Here is a 23915-nt window from a genome sequence, read left to right as displayed (position 1 = left end):
CGCATGGAATCTCTGTCCACGTACCCCTGCCCCACTACTCCAGGAAATGCTGGCAGGTTTTGTTAGGAAAACTCGGGACTTCCAGCATCTGCCCATCTGAAAAGAGCTGTGTTTTAGTGAGCCGAGTCTAGCACTTGGTACTTGAAGCCTTGTGCTGGAGACACAGCCCTACTATCGCCCTGGCTGCCTGATCTTGCCCAAATTCTCTGGGACTTAGCAACTCCCCGGGGAGGGATTCCAATGGTTTCTTGTTCCATAGGTCCCAGGTAAACCATTATACTGATTAGTAGCCCTGAAGGACTGAGTGGGGGAGGGGAGGGGTTGGGGGAAGGCTGATTAGGACAGCTCCCTGACTGCTACTCTGAGGCCCTCTCCCCATCTCCTCTCCTTGCCACCTGCCTGATCTGGAGAATTCTGTTACCACCACCGCCCACCCTTTACAGACAAAGGGGTCTCACTTCCAAGCTTGCTCCAAGTCTAGGTCTCACTCAAACTGACTCCTGACTGCCACCTCAACACAAACATACTTTCTTGCTAGGGAGCTGGTTCCCCTGCCACCTCTCACACAGGAGGGGCAAGGAACACGTAGTCGGTGCCTAAATCAACCGGAGACTCAGGCCTCAGCAGCATTCCAGCAGCTTCGGTCCGGAAAGTGCTGTTGGCAGCCTCAACTCTCCGGGAAGCTCGGTCTCCGGGCGCTCTGCCCCGCTGTCCCGGGGAGCCTGCCTTGTGCTTCCTCTGCAGGATTCCCAGACGTCCTTGTCGCCCCCGCCCCACACCCCCCGGGGGAGCCTCGCACGCGCTAGCAGTGCACGGGTCCCTAGGCCCTGCATCCACCACCCAGGAGCGCCCCCACCCCCCTCTAGAGCTTATATGCCATGGGGGCGCTGCGGGCACTGCTGCCTGCCTGCGCGCTGGTAAAGAGCAGGGGGCGCCGAGGCCAACCCAGCAACCTGCCCGGCGCTGGCGCCCCGCCTCGGTGCAGTGCCAGAGGCGGTGCCCACCAGGTTAACGCAGCCCGGAAGGCACTGGCCATGCTTCTCACCCCCGCCAGACCCTGGCTTTCCAACGAAGACGGTGCCGGCCACACCCACGTGCCCGTTTCCCACGACCCAGCCGGGAAGAAACGGAAAACGCAAGGAATCAGTCGGACCAGGCCCCACTCACCTCCTGGGGGGAGGGGGGACGGGCGCTACCTTGGCAAAGTGTGCCTGCAGACAAAGGCGGCATCCTCAGTGTCGCCGGCCCCCTCCTTTCCCGGGCAGGACCCCTCCTTCCCTGCTCAGGAACTAAAGGCTTTATCCTGGCACCCCTATACCACAGAGGCCCCGAGAAGGTCCCGCAGCCAGGTACCTCATGTGCAATCAGGATCTGGTGCCAGCTTCGCCTCAAGTGGCCCTGCCGAGACAGGGGACCGTGTCACCCCTCAAGCCGGCGAGAGGAGCCTCTTGTCCCCCTCCACCCCCTTTGCTCAGAGGAGATCCAGGAGAGCTCGGCCCCTGTAGGTTAATGCGCACCCGGCTTGAAGGGCAAGAGACTGGGGACGCTCTCTAAGCCCTCCCCCTACCCCGAGAGACGTGGGAAAGAGAAAACCTCCAGCCAAAGACGAACGCCGCCAATCTACTCCCGACACTACGCGGGGCTGCCCAGTCTGTAGCCTCTCCAGCTGACAGGTGTGCCCTGCTGCGGGGCCCATACGCGGCGGGACGGAAACTTGTGCGCGGGGCAGGGGCTCTTTCCTTTGCGCCCGGCCGCCCTCCCAGCCTCTCCGAGCCCGCAAGGGAAGGGGAGCCCAGGCCGCAGGTACTTGCGGCCACGGCCGGGCTGACCCGCAGTAACCGGGGCACCGAGCATCTTGGTGCCTGGACAGGTGCGAACACCCGGGCGGGCCTGGGGCAGCGAGACTCCAGCCAGCGTGGTGCCCCTCACCGTCGTCCACCTCCTAATCCATTCACAAAACAGGAGCCGCAAGGGAGGAAGGGAGGAGAGGCTGGAGAAGGAGAGGATGAAGAAAGGGAGGAGGGGTCAGTGGGGAGAGGGCTACAGGAACCGCCGCCAGGAAGCCTGGAGATGCCGCAGCCCTCAGCCCGCCTCGCGGCGCTGCACGCAGCACCCACACGGCTGGGGGAGCCGGCGGGGTCCGCAGGGCTCAGCAAGCGCCACCCTGGAGCCCGGCGCGCCCGGGTCCCTCGGGCAGCCCGCCCTTCTAAGAGGGCTGGCCGGCTGGCCAGGCCCGCGCTCACCGTGCCGCCGGCTGCCCGCGCTCCTGTGCTCAGCAGGCCCGCGGCGGCTCCATGCCCCTCCTCCCGCTCCTCGCCGCCGCGCCTCGCTCCACGGTGCGCCGCTGCTGCCGCGCGCTCCGACTGACGAGCGCTGGCCCCGCCGAGCAGCCTTTAAGTACCCAGCGCGCCCCCGCCGGGAGAAGCGCCCTCCTCCGGCCCTGGGGCCGGGAAAGTTAGGGAAGAGTGGGAGGGCTCCCCTGAGGGCTGCGAGGGAGCATCCCCTTCCCGGCTCGGCCGGGGGAAGCCCCACGCGGCCGGCGCGCGGTGGGACGCAGGGTCCCGAGTGGACGAGCCTCCTCCTGTTCGGAAAGACTCGCAGTCTCCGCACACCCCGAAATTGGGTTTCCCAACCGAAGCCAAAAGCCGAGTTCCTCCGCGCTCGGCCCGGGCCCAACTGCCCAGGGAAGAGGTGGTCATTGTGCTTAACCTGGAAACTGAAGCGCAGTTAACGTCAGTATAACCCACAGGGGCTTCCAAAATTGTGACTCTCACTTGCCCTTTGCCCCGCGCCCCGTCTTCTAAGCCTCGAACCCTACTCACCCTGCAAAGCGAGCAAGCAGGTAGAAATCCCTCGACTGCTGCACGCGAAGGAGCTGCGCTTTGTGTAGAACACCGCCTAAAGCCAAAACAGCAGAACCTTTCTGCTGGGGGTAAAAAAGGCTCAGAAGACAATACTCGTTAAATTAAAAAAAAACTGGTCAAAGAGGGTGTTAACAATTGCGACAAGCTCTGAATTCCGCAATTCCGCAGTGGGGCGCTGATGACTTTAAGGCTTTCAAGAGCTGCAACGGTTTTGCAAGAACCTTAAAAGTTCCCTGTGTCCTAGAGCAAAAACCAGTTCCTCCTCCCCTTTTTTACACCTTTACCTCCGCCACCCATGACTTCGTAAATTCCCAACTGACCTTATCACCAGAGGTTTCCAAGTTCCCCAAAGCTGACGCTAGACCTGGTGAGGTGAGGTGGGGTGGGGTCGAGTTGGGCAGAGATGGGGAGTTCTTAGCAGTCAAGGAAGGAAGTTTACAGTCAGCTGAACACAATGGTTTCTAAATCTTGGGAGAATCTTGGATGTATTATAATTGAAGATTAGTAAAAAATGAATTTACACATCTCCTGGATACCCCTGGGTCAATTGCTATGAAAATTTATAGGAATGTGAGCTGCAGTCTGCAAGTTGCTCCTCTCAGAAGTCTGAGGGGCTCACCATGACTAACACTGGGCCACAGAGCTCACCCCTCAGTCCCCCAGGTAAACAGACCCTTGACACATCTCCACCCACTCCCATCTTGCAGTATATAAACCAAATCATTTTGGACTCTTGCTTGAGAAAATCATCACTAATATGCTAGTTTAAACATTCCTTTTTTTGTGTGCTTTTTGTAACAAATGTTCAGGCACTTCCCTAATGGTCCAGTGGTTAAGAATGTGGCTGCCAATGTAGGGGACACAGGTTTGATCCCTGATCCGGGAAGATCTCACAAGGGGATCTTCCAAGGAGCAACTAAGCCTATGCACCACAGCTACTGAAGCTTGAGTGGAGAGAGAAGACCTTGGTTAAGCCCTTGGAGTAAGTTCTGTCACTAGCCATGTGGCACTAACCTCAGTGTCTTCATCCCAGAGATGGGACTGATTATCTACTTGACAGGACTGTCATAAAGATTGAAAAGACCGGCTGAGAGTAAGTGCTCAGTAAAGGTTAACTCCAGCCAACTTCAACCAGAGAATGGCATCTGCTTGCCAATGCTCTGGATTCTACATACCTATCCCTCCAGGGTGTGATACTTGGTGGCAGGAAGTTCAGTATTCATGAAAAATGCCTTATCTCAACTGCATTACAGACTCCCTGAGCTCTAACTACTGCCTCTACACCCAGAGGTGTACCCTCTATAGGCAGAGCCTAAGCCTCTGCATTACAGAGCCTGGAGCTGCTAGACTGGAAGAGCTATCTAATTCTACCTCCCACTGCAATCTACAATTTTTTAGAACAGGGGAAACAAGCAGAGGCTGGGCAGCAACAAAAAATGAGTGATCAGTTTGGTGGGAAGTGAATGCCCCATTTAAAGGGGATGTCCCTTTGAGAGCGACGGCCCAGCGTGGCCAGGTGCTCTATTGCTAGAAGAAACCAGAAATTCAGATTCTTATGTGAAGTCTTCTCCTATTGAAGTGTTAGCTACTAATTCAAACGTTAAAAAACACTCCACAGGTCAGGCCAAACATGTCTGAGTCAGATCCAGCCAACTGGCTGCTTGCAAGTGACCTGACGATTAAGGAACAGATCAGCCAGTTTGGAAAGATCCCTTCTGCCCTCAGCAACACAGCAGCATGACTTCTCTGGGTGCAAGTTTCCTGGGTCTGCTCTGGGATCATCTCATGCCTAGTTAATTTCCAAGACTCCAAATTTGTCCCACAGGCTTAGTGCCTAACTCACTCAGCTGGTTCCAGGGAGGTTTATAGGTGGTGAGCTGGTATAGCACCACCTCACTAGTCAATTAAAACCTCCGAAATAAACAGCAGGCCCAGGGCACCATTATGAGAACAGTAAACACTCTGCCCATATCCACTGGCTTGGCCCCCTAAATGGCTTCCCCTGGGGAAATTCTCTTTTTTGGTCTTCAGGGCCAGGCGACCTAGTGTGATCAGGCAGTTAGGAGAGCTTTACCGTTGTGGCCAGGCAGAATTTGCCTGTAATTAACATCCACTTTGCCGGGCCCTATTTGTATTAGTCTGACTGTTCAGGGGGAGGTGGGTTGGGGAATATTTAAGGGGCTAATACAACAAAGCTCACATTTATCTCTGCTTACCACTGGGGATTTAGAAATAGGAATAATTCCATACCCAATTACTTAAAAACATGATTTCAGAGGGTGCTGAACTGGCTATTACCCAGGTTCCAGAGGGTAAGCCTCCTATTCAGTTCTGTGGCAGAAGGTTTATGGCGTATTTCAACATTCATGTATGACCTGCTATGAGCCAAGGAGGATGCTTTGGCACTGCAAAGTCTCAGGCTGGTCTCTGCTGTCTAAATGGTTATCCATTTTGAAGACAAATACACTTGAAAACTTAAGTTACCACAGAAGAAAGTTTATAATTAAATGTTGCTGAGAGACTCCAGTTAGAAGAATTTGAAGTTTTAAAGAGATCTCTGAGCGGGTATGGGCTGGGCAGAGTTTCATGAAGAGCGGCAGGAGCATTCTAGACAGAAGGCATCATTTACACTTAAGAGTATATAGAGGAGGAACTTCCCTGGTGGTTAAGAATTCATTGGCCTTCCAAAGCAGGGGACATGGGTTCCATCCCTGGCTGGGGAACAAGGATACCATATCTGTGCTAAGTCACTCAGTTGTGTCTGACTCTTTGTGATCCCATGGACTGTAGCCTGCCAGATTCCTCTATCCGTGGGGATTCTCCAGGCAAGAATACTGGAGTGGGTTGCCATGCCCTCCTCCAGGGGATCTTCCCAACCCAGGGATCGAACCCAGGTCTCCCATATTGCAGGCGGATTCTTTACTGTCTGAGCCACCAGGGAAGCCCAGGATCCCATGTGGTGGGACAAGGCAACTAAACCCTCATGGCAGCACAGCTACCGAGCCTATGCATAGCAACAAAGTGAGCCACAAAGAAGATCTGGCATGCCACAAACTAATACCTGATGCAGCCAAACATTCTAAAAGAGAGCAGGTAGAGGAATGCGTCCAGAGAAGGCAGTGGCAACCCACTCCAGTATTCTTGCCTGGAAAATCCCATGGATGGAGGAGCCTGGTAGGCTGCAGTCCATGGGGTCGCACAGAGTCAGACACGACTGAAGCGACTTAGCAGCAGCAGCAGAGGAACACGTGAGGTATGTTCGAAGTCCAGCAAAGACCAGTCAGGATGAAACAAGAAATTTACACTGAAGAACCTGCATCGTTGCCTGCCATGTAGAAAGCGCCTGATACAGTCTACCTGCAGAGGAGGGAGCTGGGGATGGATTCCAGAGGGCCTTGGGTGACAGAATGGTCTGGGTTTTATCCAGTAGGTAGCAGAGACCTACTGAAGATGTCAGAGCAAAGCAGTAAGAGGTTATGTCTTGTTTGGTACTTTGGGGCAAAGACTAGGAGTTGGGTAGGAGACCTGTTAGGAGGCAGAAGGGATCCTCCCAACTCAGGAATCTAAACAGTCTCTCAAGTCTCCAGCACTGGCAGGTGGGTTCTTTACCTCTAGCGCTACCTGGGAAGCCCTAGGAGGCAGATACATCACAACAAAGGGGTGAGAAAGGGCTGTTGTGTGAATTGTTGGTGCTGCCTCCAGGAAGTGGAGGTGAGGGCTGGCAGTGTCAACTACCAGGCACAAGTGAGACTACAGGGGGTGAAGTAACCAAGGGAAAGAGACTTCTAGAGTCGGGAGGGCTGAAGAGGCCATTCTCAAAGCTCTGGAGGGTCTGAGGTGACTGAATCTGACACTACTACAAACAAATATCTCACCTTTCAACTAATTTTCAAATCCAAAGCCATGAAATATTCAAGTACCTGTGCCAATAGGAGGCCGCTGTTCGATCCCTGTTGTCATCACTCATGCTTGAAGCTGTGGGATAGCCCTGCCAGGTGCTGCTCTGCTCCACTGGTTGCCTTCTGAGTCACTGGCAGAGGAGGGGCAGAGGGATGTTCTATCTCCACAGCTGCCCCGTGCCCTCTGACCTCATGCTTCAGTGCTCCACCCTGGCATCCAGCTCACAGCTTCTAGTAAAGCAAAGCAGAATGGAGGATGGCAACCAAGCCACGAAGTCTCCTCCAATCTCTCCAGGCTTCATCCCATCAACTTCCTCTGGGCTGACCACAATCAAAACCACTCAAAGCTAATGAAGGTGAAATTTAAACTGGCTCCCAAAGAACAGCAGGCTATGTCTCCCAGGTGACTAAATAGGGCTTTCTCCTCAAGGCAGCTTAATCTGCAATACTGCTGCTGCTAAGTCACTTCAATCGTGTCCAACTCCGTGCAGCCCCATAGACGACAGCCCACCAGGCTCTGCTAACCCTGGGATTCTCCAAGCAAGAACACTGGAGTGGGTTGCCATTTCCTTCTCTAGTGCATGAAAGTGAAAAGTGAAAGTGAAGTCCCTCAGTCGTGTCCAACTCTTCGCGACCCCAGGCTCCTCCGTCCATGGGATTTTCCAGGCAAGAGAACTGGAGTGGGGTGCCACTGCCTTCTCTGAATCTGCAATACTAGTTGATACATAATTCAGAGTGGAAGGTGTGTGCCTTGACAGCAGCCAGGCAGCTACCAGCAAACAAAGTTATCCTTTCATAGCTCTCCCCTCTTACTGACAAGTAGTCTGTAATCAGCACCATTTCTAGGTGCTATGTTTGAAGAAGGAGGCTTAAGGACTTCTCTGTCCTGCAGTTACAGTGGTTAGATTTTAACTCTAGTCTTTCTCTCCTTGGATGGAAGGGTCGTTTTCATTTGTTAAGGGGCCTCTGCTCGACTGGAGGCAGGGCTGCCAGCTCCTACAAAGGGGCCAGGTTCTTTTATGCTGGCTTGAAGGTCAGGATTAGAAGGGCACACAAGAACGATAACCAAGTATCAAGCCAGACTTGGAGATGCTTTTCTTGGAATCCTGAACAGGAAAAGCTCTTCCTGGCCATCTTTCCTTCCTCTCCCTCCCCTGAATGAAGAAAGAAATCCAGAAGGCGATTTTAAAGCATAATCTACCTTCTTGGTGGAATATTGTGCAGCCACTAAATATAATGTTCAGGAAGAGAATGTAGGAATATGCAAAAAATACTTATAATGCAATGTTAAATGAAAAGGCAGGATACAAAGGTCACCATGTATGAATGACTGCATTTAATGTTGCTGTTTTCTTTTGAATCCTATGAATTAAAAGGCAGGAGAGAAATTCACTCAGATATTAATATCAGATTTGGGTGGTAGATCAATGAATTTTTCTCTTTGCCTTTTTCTCTGTACTCTCCAAATATTCTATTAATGGTACAGTGGATAGGAATCTGCTTGCCAATGCAGGGGACATAGGTTCGATCCCTGGTCTGGGAAGATTCCATATGCCTCGGAGCAACTAAGCCCATGAGCCACAACAACTGAAGCCTGCATGCCCTAGAGCCCATGCTCTGCAGTAAGAGAAACCACTGCAACGAGAAGCCATCTCACTGTAACCAGAGAGCAGCCCCCGCTCTCTGCAACTAGAGAAAGCCCTTGCAACAATGGAGACCCAGCACATCCAAAAAATTAATAAATAAAAATAATAATATAAAATAAAATTATATAAATTGTAAATTCACAGAAACTGGTGCTGGGTGGGATATAGCATCATATACAGGTTCACATTCAAAAGGTCTGGCAACCTCAGTCTAATGGAAAAGCAGGGAAGTTAGGAAGGCCAGCATACAGGATTAGTGGTCGCCAAAATTCCAGTAATTTGCTTTATTTAAATCCCTTGTACTGTTCAAGAGATTTTTTGCGGGGAAGAAGGGAGTATGTAGATCTGGGCCTGCTCATCCAGCAATTCTGAGCGAATTCCAAAAAGACTCTTTCCTCTTGGCAACACAACCCTGAACCAGGACATAGGATTTGCCTGGCATAACCCAGCTGGTGTCAACCTCCACTCAGTCCCTCATCCAGGGTCATGGTGATCCTGGAGAAGAGAGGCAGGCACTCTAAATGTGGGCTCTAGGAGCACCCTGAGAGGGTGCTCTTCCTGAAAAAAACGTATTTCCAAGAATGATGATATCAGCAGCATTGCATTCCTGCCCAGGGAGAGGCTGTCTTTTCTGGGTGCTGTACACCGACTGCCATGCTGATACCCACGAGCATGTCCACACCTACACATACGCATACTCGTTCATTACCCAAGCACACACACACTTTTCCCAGACCTGATCGGGACACAATTCCAGCCTAGAGCCCCAGCTGCAGGAGCAAGGATCAACAGGAGGGGAACAAACTGCTTAAGATAACCTCGTTCTATATTAACCTGGGCTTTGTTACAGTATTATCAATTACAGTTCTTAAATGTGCTGGTACTTCTGCTTCATGTCCTCTTTCTTGATTAAAGACACAGTTAGTCACTGTCACAGAGGAGGTCCAAAGCTCCATCATCCATAAAAGCAACTGGAGAAGAGCCAATGATGGAGGCAGTTCCCATCAGTCCTCTGTGGGGAGAGACCCCCCCCAAACATGTCCCACACTCATATTTTTTGTTAGGACACCTCCCTAACACACACACTCTGTGTCTTTCTCTCTTCCTGCCCCCTGCCACCCTTTTCTCACCAGATAAGCTAATGCAGCGGTTCTCACGTCTGGCTACTGCACATTAGACTTTTAAAACTCCAGGAGGTTTTTTCAAAACATGAATGCCTGGACCCTATCCCGGATCAATTTAGTCACAATCACTGGGGGTGAGCTCCAGGCTTGAATTTTTATTGAATTCCCTAGGAGATTCTTTATGCATCCAGCATTGAGCACGCATCCCGTGGATTCTCCTCACATGGGTTTGCAAGCACATCTCTGGCACCCGGAGGACAGCAACCAACCAGCCAGTCCTGGGTCTGAGCTCCAGAGCAGACGAGTGTCTACCCAGCACCTTGCTGGCCACAGTGGTCTGAATGAAGTGACCTTAAAGACTTAACAATGAACCAATGAACTACTGAGCCACAAAGTAAAAAGGAAAAGGAGAAAAGACATTAATTTGAGGTAGAAATTAGCAGGGAGAGCCAAGGAGATAAACAGAGGTGGATGGGGCTACCGAGGCATGTCAGTCCCCAGATCTCTGAATCTACCAGGAATGAGGTTGATACAACCTTTCTATTGGCAAAAGTGTTGCCTGCTTCTTCCAGGATAACCAGGGCAAAGCCAGGGAGGAAAGAGTTGCCAAAGAGCAACCAGGATTAGTTTGTTTCACAAATGACAGGACTTCTGTGCTTGAAGGGCTTTTCCTCCCTGAAGGATGGGTTAGGGTGGTGGATCTGGGCTGCTCTCTTTGGACTCTCTCTCTTTGAGAGTCCCCATGACTCTCTCTCACATGGTCCTGGCCCTGGCCAGAGAGACTCCCATAAGGCAGATGCTGGAGCCTTGTTCTTTGCAATCTCTGAACAACACTGATACAGTTTCTTTGGGAAGTGGTGGTGGGAGGGTGGAGACTCACCCTAGGCCCAGCTCTCTGAAGCATCAGCACCACATATCTTTTAGTACAGACAGCCTAATTTCAGGCAGGCCCTTCCCTAGGATTAATATGGTCACCATAGGTTTTAAAGTGTGGAAAGTGGGTGTGTGGTCTAATAAAGGTGTGTGTGAATGTGGGGGCTGGGGCGGGGTAGGGGTTGGGGAGCCTGTTCAAGCTCTAGAGACTCTTGAAAGCTTGGAGCAGGCAGCTTTGTTCTCCCCAGCGCCTGGCTACCTATGCGTGTGATGATTAGGGCTGTACCTCTGAAAAGCCCCACCCAGGCACTGTTCTAAGCAGGCTTTAGCTCTTAAGGCAGACAATGAAGATTAAATCTTACATCATTTAATAAACCACTTAAAGGCCCAGTAGCTGTCCCCAGTCCCCCAAACAGAGGATGCTCCTGCAGCTCCAAAGCGGCTCCTCTTAACAGCAGCTCCACCCTCAGTGCCCCTGCATCTCTGAGATGGAGTTAGGTGCTGGCTACCTGGTTCCTATAAGAACCAGCGAATAGGGACTTCCCCAGGGTCTAGTGGCTAAGACTTCTCGCTTTCAAACGCAGCAGGCCAGGGTTCCATCCAGATCAAGGAACTGAGACCCTGTGTGCCACAACTAAGACCCAGCAGAGCAAAACAAACAAACAAAAAACTTGCGAATAATGTCAGAAGCTTCTCTGCTCTAGTGCACTCATTTCTCCCTGTTTCTCTTTCCATTTTTAAGAATTTCTCTCTCTGAACCCTATTTTCCCCTTCTGTAAAATAGACCCATGAATTCCAGTCTCATTTTCTTTTCTCTGAAGGAATGGTATGGAATAGAGGTATCAATATATATATATGCAGGAAAGATATACCCAAGAATTAAAACCATCCATTGTTATCATTCTGAGATACTGAAATCTGAGAACTGAAACCCTGCTCATAGGAGGTGAAAAGTTAAAACAAACAAGAAACAACAAATCTTTAAGGAGACATTTCTGGGTTCTGATTAGAGTTCATGGGAAGACTTGCTACATTTTCTATGCCCCTACACACAGCTCTGCAGCCTCAAAGGTCTACTGCCTTAGCTACCCCAGAAAGAACAGGTCCTTCAATGAGCGATTTACAAAAGCTGTCTAAGTACAGAAGCAGACAGGGTAGGGGGTTTGAGCAAATCTCATGTCCGGCTGCTGAACAAAGGACAAGGTCAAATACAATATGTGTAACAAGTTTTGGTGTTTGAAGTTGGGTTTTGATGTACAAGGACATTATCTGGAGGGAGTCTGGCCTGAGGTTTACCTCGAAACACATGCTCCATCTGAACAGACAGGGAACCACTGTCGTTATCCTCACGTATATTAAGAACAGTTTTTTTGATTTCCCTGATGGTCCAGTGGCTAAATCTCCATGCTCCCAATGCAAGGGGCCCAGGTTAAATCCCTGGACAGCGAAATAGATCCCACATGCCGCAAGTAAGGATTCACATTCCGTAACAGAGGCTGAAGATCCAAGAGCAGCAACTAAGACTAGCACAGCCAAATAAATAAAATAAATATTAAAAAAGGAAAGGAAAAAAAAGTCTGTGTGTGTTTTTTTACCAATTGGAAACATAGTGTCTGTCTATTGGGTAGCAAAGCACAGTGGCTAAAAGCCCAGCCTTGGGAGTCAGACTGACTGAGTCCAAATACTGGTTTGGCTACTTTTCACTAACTACATAATCTGGAGCAAGTAATTAGCCTTGTATATGTCTCAGTTTTCCCATCTATAAAACAGGGATAATAATAATACCTCCCTCATAGGCCCAGTGTGAGGATTTAGTGGATTAATAAAGGTCAGGTATACCGAAGAGCATAATAAGCTCTTAGGAAATGGCAACCGCTCCAGTGTTCTTGCCTGGAGAATCCCAGGAACGGGGGAGCCTGGTGGGCTGCCGTCTATGGGGTCGCACAGAGTTGGACACGACTGCAGCGACTCAGCAGCAGTGTTAAGGTGATGTGGAGCTTCAGCAATCATTTCACCTGGGTTTTACAGGATGAACCTGATACTCTGAGGTGCCGTCAGACCCTAGGTCCTGAGTATGCTTTGGGAACCACGGTCATTATCAAGGGGGCACTCCTAACCGCATGAGAAGGCATACCCTGAACACACAGGACTGAGTATCAGAGTGGAGAGCCTCGTCCAGGCAGTTCTGAACAGACCTGTGGGGACTCAGGCTCTCTCTCCAGGATGAGTACTCGTAGATGGCTGCCGGTGAGCACAGCTGGAAAGAGTGTCACTGTGCCCCATTAGTGGCTTTGATCCACAGAAAACTCCATCCTCTGAAGACTCCTTGGGCTGGAATTTTTTAGAGAATGGTGTTAACACTGCACTGTGGTGACTGAACCTGTATGGCATGGCTATTTAACACAATGTCAGCTGAGGATGGAGGAATATGATCAGCACAAGTGGGTTGATGGACATTTTGGTAGAAACAAAGAAAACATTTGTATCTTTTGAATCTGGTCTTCCAACCTCTTAGGATTTAAAGAAACACTTCAAGATGCAAAGAGTTATGTTTGAGAAGCACTGGAAATTAGAGATAATTCAGTTGACAATCAAGAGGCAAATGCTTAAACCAGCTGTGGCTCATCTATACAATGGAAGACACACCATATCACAGGGCAGAGTCTGTAAGTACTGAGAATGTCTCCAAGATATGTGACTAAGAAAAAAATATACAAGACAGTATTTATGGTGACAATTCCATTTTTCCTTTGGAAAGCAGTAATATACATTTGAGTGTTCATTTGGGAAAAGGGTGAAAGGAAGGAAAGATCTGGGGATATACACCCAACTGCTGATCAGTGGTAACCTTGGATAGGAGTGGAGGTGAGTATATCTTTGTCACATATACTTTAAGTCTGTTATAACTCATAAAACATATGTAACACACATGTGCATGCACAGACAGACAGATGCAGCCAGGGCGTTTGTACCTAAGGAGCTGGCTTTGCTGCTCGTCAGCACTCTGAGGGCAGGGGACAGCATAGGGCCAGCATCCCTCAGCACAGGTCCTCAGAGATTCAACCACTGCTTTGTGGGGCTCATGTGCCAGGGCTTCTGTGTGTACATGAGCCCCTGAATGTTTCCCAAACTGTACTCTAGTTGGAAGTGTTTTCCTTCTATATTAGTTTTGTGGGGAGAGGCTCCCTAGCATTCAACAGATGTTCAAGAGTCTGCTTCAACCCCCCAGGAGACTGGCCAAATTCCACCAAAAAGGAGTAACAATAGCTTGCCTCTCTGATCCCTGATGCTGTCCTGAGAATCAAACAACCTCATGGATAAAAAACGAAAGGAAACTAAAGGAAACCCAGAGGGATTGACCTTGCTCTTCTATGCCCAGGGATGCAGAGTGTCTTGGGGGTGGGGACAGGTAACACCTGAGCCCTCCTGGGAGCATGGACCCCCTGAGTCAGCATGAAAGACAGTGGGGAGGGACCACAGGGAGGACCCTTTGAGTAACTGGAAACAGCCCCTTTCAGGGCTGGTGAGGCGGGTCTGCACTCCCTCTACACACACGGCTGGCAGGCACGGATACACTGAGCACAGCCCTGAGCCCTGGCAGCAGCCAGTGTTCTAGGAAGACAACTCCCCAACCCCCAGGCGGCCAGGCAGCTCAGAGCAAGTGGTGCATGGAAGGGAGAGGAGCGCGCACTGCAGTGAGGCTGCCGCGTGTGACTGCAGAAGCTCCGTGGCTGCAGAACTCGCTGGAGGACACAGCTGGGCCCTTAGAGGTCATGCCTGCTGCTGTCCAGGAGGCAGGGGAAGCAGCCCATGCCTACTCCTCTTCCATGGTCAGGCTGCCCCCCACAGCCCACCCTGAAACTCAGTTCCCGTTTTCTGACTCCCCTCCTTGCACTGAAATTCCAGCTGAGCCTTTGATTCTGTGCAGAGACTGCAGAGGCCAGTCTGATTGTGCACAGGTCAGATGAATTATCCTCCCACCCACTGATCAACTTTCACTCTCCCTGGCTGTCCCTCCACGGAGGGACTGCCCGCAAGTCACAGGCAGGTGGCAGGCAAGGCTCCATTCACTCACAGCCTCACAGACAAAGAGCTGGAGCAGGGCGGGGACGGAGGCCAGGCCCACAGGGCTGCTGTCCTCTTTCTTCTGCTGCCAAAGAAGGAGGGTGGTGAAAGGGGACAGGGCTCACTGCTTCCACAGGACTGAGGGGAAAAAAAAACGTGGTTGGGTATGAATTCCCTTTGCCTCAATGTATTTCCCATTTTACAGCTTTCTTCACCTTGGCCTCAAAGTACTTTCCAAAAACAAGCTGAAAGAGACTTCACCGTCCAATGCAGGGGGTGCAGGTTTGATCCCTGGTCAGGGAACTAAGATCCCACATGTCTCCTGGCCAAAAAACCAAAACATAAAGCAGAAGTAATACTGAACAAATTCAATAAACACTTTAAAATGGTCCACATTTAAAGGAAAAAGAAAAGAATCAAAAAACACCAAAAACATGCTGAAGGGGCTTCAGCTGGAAATAGGTCTGTGGCTGCCCCTACCTCACTCAAAGTGGTCCACAGGCTATGCACCCCACACCCCTCCCCTCCATTTCCAGTGGGCTAACACCATCCCTCCTCTTTCATCTCTCTCCTTGGACCCTGGCACTCGCCACTTCCTCTGCCTGGACTGCTCTTCCCCCAAGTGTCTTTATGTCTGCTCCTTCATCTCCTTCTGATCTTTACTCAAATACCAGCTTCTTGGGAGGCCTTCTCTAGACAACTTATCCAAACTTACAGCTCTCAGCCCATACGCAGCCCAATTCCTGCCCTCAGTTTTCCCTATGGCAATTATCACCATTTGATATTCTATTCTTTATCTTATTTCTTGTCTGGCTCCTTCTGCTATAGTGTCAGCTCTCCCTGAAGGTCAGGGTTTTGTTCGCTGCTGTGTTCTCAGTACCTGGTACAGCATCTGGCCCATAGTAGGTGCTCAACAAACTGTTGTCACTGTGATTTGCTTTCCTACCCACCATGCCTGGTTGGCTGTTATCTGGGGATGGATTGGCAGAGCCGTAGGAAAGTGAAGGAATGGAGAAGAGAGGTGAAGAAAGAACAAGAACATGAAAATATGGAAAAGTATGTGTTTGGAGAGATGATACGGAGCCAAGTGCAAGTTAGGAGATTTCTGATTAAATAACAGAGGGTGGGGACGTCCCTGGTGGTCTAGTGGTAAGACTCTACACTCCCAATGCAGGGTTTGATCCTTGGTTGGGAAATTAAAGATCCCCAATGCCACACAGTGCAGCATAAATGAATAGATACATAAATAAATAATACAGGGTGTGTCAAAGGGCAGGTATGTACCAAGGAGGAAGGACAGCATACCAGAGAGGAAAGCTATCCAGAGTGTCCAAGAAGTCTAAGCTGATGAAGCAGTTGATGCTTGGGCAGAGCACCTGGGTTTGGCTTCAGCCACAGCTTTCGGCCCCTTGCTGGTCTTTTGCCACAGTCCCATCCTCTGGAGATCAAGGGAGCTGTGCCAGTGGGCCTGGAAGAGGAAGAAGCAGCAGGGAAGGGAAGGGGGCGCAAGTAAAAGACCCATGAGTGATACAGGGGAGCTTGGGGCAGACCACTATGCAGTGGAGGTACTGGAGGTGAGAGCTTCGGTGGTAGAGACGGAGGGAAGAGCCCCGAGGAGCAGCAGGTGAAGATGGCCCAGAAGAGGAGAGATGGGCAGAGGCGGAGGCAAGTGGAGGGACACAGCTGTGACAAAGAAGCAGACACGCCTTACAGGCCTGTGCAGGGAACTGTCACCACTGCTCCTGCCATCTGCCCCTGGAGTTCTGTACCTTTTTCAAGTTCTGTGTTTTTATCATCCTAAAGCTCTAAATCCTCACGCTCTTTCTCAAGGATGGAGATGTATATATACATACATATCTATATAATACATATACTGATAAACATGGGAGATTATAATTTGGAAACTTTTAATGTTTTAGTCATATTTGGTGTTTAGGAGGGTGACGTTAAGGTATCCCTCTCCTTGAGTTTGGGCTTCCCAGGTGGTGCTAATGGTAAAGAATCCACTTACTAATGCAGAGATGCAAGAGACATGGGTTCAATCCCTGGGCTGCGAAGATCCCCTGGAGTAGGAAATGGCACCCCACTCCATTTTCTTTCCTAGAAAATTCTATGGGCAGAGGAGCCTGGCAGGCTACAGTCCAGGGGGCCACAAATAGACACGACTGAGCAACTAAACACACACAGTGACTCTTTGAGCTTGGTAACAAGGACAGAAAAAGTCACTCTCTGAAACTGAATCCATCAAAATCAATAAAGAACAGATACTTTTAGCCACTTGCCAAATAATTCAAATTAAGAGACAACTTCTAAATGGAGATAAAGGGACCAGGATGCTCTGCGAGGCACTCCCTAGATGGGTGTTCAGACTGGAGAGTTTCTCAGTCTGATCAAGTTGATCCATTAGGGTATGTCCTAAGAACTGCAATGCATTTAATGCAAATAAAGTTGTAAATTAAACCAACGGTCTGACACATCTGATTATCTTAAGAGGGTGGTATGGAGTTTAGTTAGAGGAAGGCCAAGAAATAAAGACTTCCAGTGTCTATCCAACTGGTCCACAGGAGATTCGTCTCTGGTCTGAAAGTCCAATCCTGATGTTCTAGACATCTCTGATCTGGAGAATGGAATGATCTCAATACCCTAGCTGAATGGAAATATTCCTTAAAAACACCTGACTTCCTACGTTCTAATTCACTGCTCACCACAAAGGTTCTAAGCTAAGGACTATGTCTGTAATTTGGCCAGAGGGAAATAGTTTGAGGTTTACTGGCAAATGGACCTGCTTGCAGACAGATCCTTCAGTTACTTGAGAGTTTTGGGAAACTGTGTTTTGCTTCTGCTTGGCCTGGTCACCAGAGAGTGGGGATAAAACTCCAACAAAATTCATCCCTGAGGAATGGTTAAAGACTCTGGGTTAGCCTCACCAAGGTATTGATGACAGAGAGGGCTTGTCTGAAGCAGTCATCCAGTTTCTCCTTTTTATCTTCTCTTTTAGCTGCAATCAAAATTCAGAGGTCGAAATATGTAAATTGGTAAAAAGACATCTATAGTGCTACATGTGAAATGACTTCAGTAAACAAGGCATCAGGCCACCAATAAACAGCACACTTCCAACAGGCATTCAGTATGAACATGCTGTCCAAGCATTCCTCAATCTAAAGGAACATAAGACTGAAGGCAGGATGTAAACTCTCATGTGAGAAGCTCATGGCTCTTTTCTCCTATTATCAGGGCAACTCTGTGCAAACAGTAGCAGAGGAAGTGAAAGAAAATGGCCTGGGAGGGCAAACACAGCGCTTACCCTTCTTCCCTGGAAGATTCAACCAGTTTGATTCTTTTTTCTGGAGATTAAATCCTCCTCAATGCTACAGCTTTTCATCTCAATAGCAGAGGACCAGATTCAGACCTGTTATTCTTTCCAGCTGAGTTTATTTTATTCCATTTTTTCACGTTTTGGTAACAAATTCCTTTCCCTCCCTACCACCAACTGCATTTCCATCCTCTGAAATGCCTCCTGAGCAGCCAAGGATGACAAGCCCTGGCTGCTCCTCATCACAAAAGGGACCATCAGCAGGGAAGAATATCAGGTATGTATGTGATAGGTGAGTGGTCAACCTCTTCTATACTGAAGTCGTAAGGGAATGGTTAATTAACCAAACTCCATCGGTTGTGTTAAACATATACTTCCATCAGGTAGATGTCCTTCTCTGAATGCTACGGGACAGTGAAAAATGTTCAGATCAATGAGACCTGTAATCTCTTCCATCAGTACACACTTTAGGCTGGATGCAGTGTGACTAAATAGATGATACAGGAAGGTCTGCCTGAAGACACATGTGACCAGAGACAGAAAGCCACCTTCTGGGGCAGCCATATTGCCAGCTCCAAAGGGGCAGTGGAGCCACCTGCTGGGGGGCCTGGACACTGCTCAGTATGCTTGGTCCCTCTGCCTCCTCCGAGTCCTTCAAGGCTGGTCTATGGCAAGACTGTGATCTTTTTCTCCAGCTTCGGTGGCGGAAACAGGAAGTTTCTCATGATCTCATCCAGCTCTTCCAGGGCCAGCTGGGCATGAAGCCTGGCCACGTCATCAGGCTCCAAACACACCACGTGCTTCAGCAGGTGGTAGAGATCCTTGAGGACGTCCCTCAGCACCTGGAAGAGAGAGACAGAGTCAAGGCCATCTGTCTACTGTGCCAGATTTTCTCTGAGTGACCTAGCTGCCTTCTCCTACCTGAGCCGTTCTGGGAGGCAACCCACAGGCTCCTTTAAGAAGATAAAACATGGTCCTCTCCGGCGGGAGATGGGAGTGGGGCAGCTGAACTGAGATAGGCTTCCCTTTGGGTTTCTCACGCACTCTTGGCCCTTTACTACGCTGGCCTTTGTGGTTGCTACTCCCTTTTAGCCCCTGACCCAAGTAGAGATCCCAGACCCCTTCCTTCAGTCGCAAAGCATGGCACCAACCTCAGGACCACAGGCAGGCAGTACTGCCCGATGCAGGTGTTCCTAGCATCCTCCCCCACTAACTCTCACAAAGCCCTCTGTGATACCCAAAGAAATGGCATCTAGCTTATGAAACCCAGGAGGCTATTCTTTGGTAACCATGCTTTCCCTTGCCACTCCTTTAAAAATTTTCCACCAGTTTCATTTTGGTGCAATTCTCTTAGCCACTCTGTACCTTTTTTTCAACTCCAACACTGCAATGGGAAACAAGATAGGACTCCATAGACACAGTCAGACCCATTTCTTCTTGTCCAATACTCTAATCTGATGGTCTCATATGGAACTGGGAAGGTGTCAAGAACAAAGCACCTCCTCCTAGAAGCTTCTAATTTTGTCCCAAATCCTCCTGGCTTGGAAGTCAGAACTTCTAGCAAGAAATGGGTTCTTCTAGCAAGAGAGAAGGGAAACTCAGTATAAGGGGACTTGGGGATCATTTGGTCAAATGAAGGACTGAAGAGTCCAGGTCACAGTGGGTCACATATCTTGTCTGCAGCTACTTGCAAAGTTACTTCTGGTCTAGGACTCTTTGCCTCAAAAGCTACATTTTTTGGTCCAGGTACTGTACTAGATATTTTCTTTATATTGTCTAACTTTTATGCCAGTCATATAAAGGGAAGTTATTAGCCCCACTTTACAGATGAAGAAACAAGAGTTGATTAGAAGGTTAAGTAAACTCCCAACATCATCTGGCTAAAGAAAGGAGCCAGTTTTTAAACTTTCAGAGTCTGTGTTCTTACCTGTTTATTTTTATTGAAGAGTTAATACAGTATAAAGAAGACCATATTAAAAAATAAGTCTCTCTTCTACCAAGACTCCTAATTTCTCTTCTCAGAGGATATCATTCTTAATTGTGCGAAATATTCTAGGTGTTTATAAGTGCATATATATATATATATATATATATATACAACTTTTTTTCTCTTCCCCTTTTTATTATTTTTTTCCCTTCCCCTTTTTAAAGCACAAAATTATATGCTACACTGCTAAGTACCATGATTCCCACTCTACCCAGTGTATTTTGAAGATCTTTTCCTATTACGAAAACTATTGCAATAAACATTCTGATACCTAATCTGCAGACATGCACAAGTATATCTGCAGGACAAATATCCAGAAATGGAATTACAAGGTCAAAGGGTAATGTGCAGTAAAAATCTTGATAGCTGGCCAGAGAGGTTGTAATAATTTATATTTTTACCTATCACTTTGAAAACTCCTATTTCCCCATATTCTCATAAGTACTGCACTCTTTATCTTTGCTAATTAAAGTAATGGAAAAATAGCACCTTGCTGTTTTAAATTTGCATCTTTCTAATAGATAAAAAAAGGAATAGGAGAATGAAGAAATTCTTTCATTCTTTTGCTTCTATGGCTTTTCATAAAAACCATGTAATAAATATATATATAATAGTTTATATACAATAGACACAGATTATCTCTGCAAAATACTGGTTGCCTCCAGCAAGGGAAACTGGAGAGAGATGTGGGGGGATTACATACCCTTTTGTGCCAGTTTAATATTGTATTTTATGAATATATAATCTATTAAAAATAAATATGCCTTTTTTGAACTGAATTAACTACTAGACAAAGATTTTCTTAAGGCCATTTAATAGGTAAAGGAGACACAGAACCTGCTTTTAAAAGCTTACCCTCTGGTGGTGAGTCTGCTTACCCTCTGGCGGTAAATGAAGACAATATAGAACAGAACATGGAAAGTTCCTGAGAGAAAGTGTATGAAAAGAGGTTCGAGAAAACAAAGGTCATATTTTAGGAACAGGAAGTGAATTGGAAATGGTGAACAAAAATGATGGGAAATGGTTAGTTCAGTGGGTAGCGAGTACACTTACATCTGGCACCACAATCCCCTAAACACTGCACACAAGTACATCAAGCATGTAGCATCACACATCTTGAACTTGCTAGAGAACAGAGGATGAGGGGCCTCCCTGGTGGTCCGATGGCCAAGATTCCATGCTTCCAATGCAGGGGGCCTGGCTTCAGTCCCTGGTCAGGGAAACAGATCCCTTATGTTCCAACTAAGAGTTCGCATGCCTCAACTAGAGATCCCACATACTGCAACTGAAAAAAAAAGGATTCCTTATGCTGCAACTGAGGATCTGGGACAGTCAAATAAATAAATTAACGAAAAGAAAAAAGAAAAGAATAGAAACATAGCCCTTTCCATCATTTGATATTGTCGAACAGCATGGGCACTGGAGAGTGGAAGGAGGTAGGCAGGGGGTGGGGGACACAAAACCAGCTCCCCAGGCCACCTGCTGCTCTCCCTCGTCTCTGGGCTCCAGCTGTGTAGGCCTTCTTTCCTTGTCTGAGCAAAGCCCCTCCTCAGCTCAAGGTCTTTGCTTATGCTGTTCCCTCAGCCTGGGAGACCACCCTTGCTCTCTGTTCACCTACAAGTCCTCCTCTCCTCACCCTCAGCCTGAAATGCCACATCCTAGCTCCCACCTAGGTAAGCCTTTTAGAGTTGCGTCTGTAGCCTCTCTCACATTTGGAATTTAAATACTCACTGTGGAACTAAAAATATATTTTCCTCACTAGCTCACAGGTACTACTGATACTGATGCCATGTCTTGCCTTGTACACTCTGGTGTAGTCGCAATGCCTCATAAAGTGACTGGCACATGGCAAGTATCTAAAAACTATTTATAAATGAGAGAAGGCACACATGCATGCTATTCCTGGCTAGTCTGTCACTTGGTAAAAGCTAAAAATTCTAAGAATATCCACTGAAACAGTGTCATGAAACCAGGCCTGATTCACAGGTGTGTGACCTGTGCAGCCACACAGGGTCCCATGACCAAGGGGGCCCCGTGCCTGGTTTAATGGTCTGCTGCTGCAACCTGACGCTTAATAATTGCATCTTTGAGCTTGTATTTTATAAGTGAAGTTCAATAGGCACAGGAACCTGAGAGTGAGCAGAGGAGATCTGCCCCATACATGTGTCCCCCATTCCTGCCAGTGTCACATGAGCTCAGCTCTGATGCACCTACGCCAAGTGGGAGTTCAGCTAGTCCTGAGGCCTCTACCCGGGGAGGGCATCTGTTACATTCATGACTGAAAAGTGAAGGCACTGAAAGCCTGCGGAGGCCAAGCTTTCATCGAAACCACCACTTGCTCCAAGCATAGTAAGCAGGCGACGACTTTCCAAGAAACATGGATGAGGAAGGAAACCATCATATCCTCTGCGTGGATTCCCCGTGTTAGCCAGCCATCTATGCTGAAAATGATGACAGAGAAGGAAACAGGACCACCCACAGTTCTTGTTCTTTCACCTTTTTCTTATCCATCAGTAAACTGAAGATAAAGGGTGTTGGTAAGATGAGCATGTATCAAGATGTGAAATAAAAGCAGTTAATTTTGTGCAGACTCTCCACTGTTCTGCTAGGAAGGAAATACATATGCATGTACCAGCTACAGAATACAAATTGTATAATTTTGATGATCCCACATATAAGCTAAACATGTGTGGGTTTAAATGAGTTAAACATTTGAAATTGGCATCACACAATATAAAGATGTTCAGTACCATGCTAATGGTCTAACACATTAAAGGTTCTCAACTGAGAACAGTGTTAACAGCAAATAATAAACACCTTGACAAGTCAAAGGACAGAGAGACTGTGGAAGAAAGGAAAACAACTTGATATTTAAACACCCTGAATGGTACTTTCTCCTTGTTTTATTATTTTTTTTAAACAAGTGCCCTGTATTTTCATTTTGCACTGGGCCCCACATATTATGCACTTGGCCCTACAGACAACTCTCTCTGCTCTTTGCCCAATGTCTCAGCATTAAATGCCTGAATCCTACAGGCAAAGTCCATAAAGATGCCACCCCGCCTCTGCCGTGCAGCTGTCTCCTGATGTTCTCTGGAGCTGCTGGGTCATGACGCGCAGGTAGGTGTCTGACTCTGGCACTATCGCTTGCTGCCCTCTCATAACCTAGCTTTCTCCTTCCCCAAGGCTGCCAGTGTGAAAAGGAGAGATGATTCTGGAAAGAGAATGACTCGCCACAGTGACCACCTCATGCTTACTCACTCATTCAATAATCGTTATTGAGGGCCTACTTCGTGCCCAGGCAGTGTGCTGGTGATAAAAGGTGAATAATGTACAAACCCTACCCTCCGGCAGCTATAGCCCAGCAGGGAGGCAGACACGCACACCCACACTGGGCATTGTGATCCTCAATCTAAGAGATAAGTGTACATGATTGTACGGAAGCAAAGGAATTGATTTCTGCCTGTGGAGGTGAGGAGGAACATTGCCCTGCCATGCGAAAAGGCCTTCGATCTGACTTTTATTTGTAGCCAATGGGTGGCACCACAGAGTGGCCAGAGGAAGTTTTACTGTCTGTCCCCTCACCCTCAAACCACCTCAAATAAATGCAGAGTCTAAGCAAACCAGCATGCCTGTTTGTGAATAAAGCTTAAAGACAAATCTCCCGACACTGATTATAGCCCAGTGTCTCTTATACAGATATTCTAGTGCTCCCACTGTTTATTATACGGTCATCTCTTTTTCTTCTCTCACCTTGTCAGATATATCTTCAAGATTTTTTGCTAGAGCCTCCTAATGGGAGATTTGGATTGACATATACACAAGACCATGTGTAAAACAGATAGATAGTGGGAAGCTGTGGAGAGCACAGGGAGCTCAGCTCATTGCTGTGTCATGACCTAGAGGGGATGGGGAGCGTGGGAGGGGAGTCCAAGAGGGAGGGCATATATGTATGCATACGGCTGATTTACTTCACTGTACAGGAGAAAACAAAAACAACGCTATAAAGCAATTGTATTCCAATTTAAAAAAAGAAGACAAAAACAGAGTAAGATGAGCTTTTCTTTGTTAAAGAGGAAAGTTCTAAGGCATTCTGGTTGCTAAGGTGCTTTTTCTTTCCTGGTGTGGGTAGGAATTTTTTCTT

General features: G+C 48.3%; 1 protein-coding gene across 1 annotated transcript in view; it reads right to left on the bottom strand.

The window, feature by feature from the left end:
• Positions 1–17908: 17908 nt before the first annotated feature.
• TANGO6 (transport and golgi organization 6 homolog) overlaps positions 17909–23915 on the bottom strand; it is a 179779-nt gene continuing 173772 nt past the window's right edge. Inside the window, exon 18 of the mRNA XM_068993035.1 lies at positions 17909–18626. Within this exon, the coding sequence (XP_068849136.1) occupies positions 18450–18626 (177 nt within the window). The 3' untranslated portion in view covers positions 17909–18449. The remainder of the gene's footprint in view (positions 18627–23915) is intronic.

Source organism: Capricornis sumatraensis, chromosome 20 (genome assembly GCF_032405125.1).
Source record: "Capricornis sumatraensis isolate serow.1 chromosome 20, serow.2, whole genome shotgun sequence".
NCBI classification, from domain to species: domain Eukaryota; kingdom Metazoa; phylum Chordata; class Mammalia; order Artiodactyla; family Bovidae; genus Capricornis; species Capricornis sumatraensis.
This window is presented reverse-complemented; position numbering and strand designations above follow the sequence as displayed.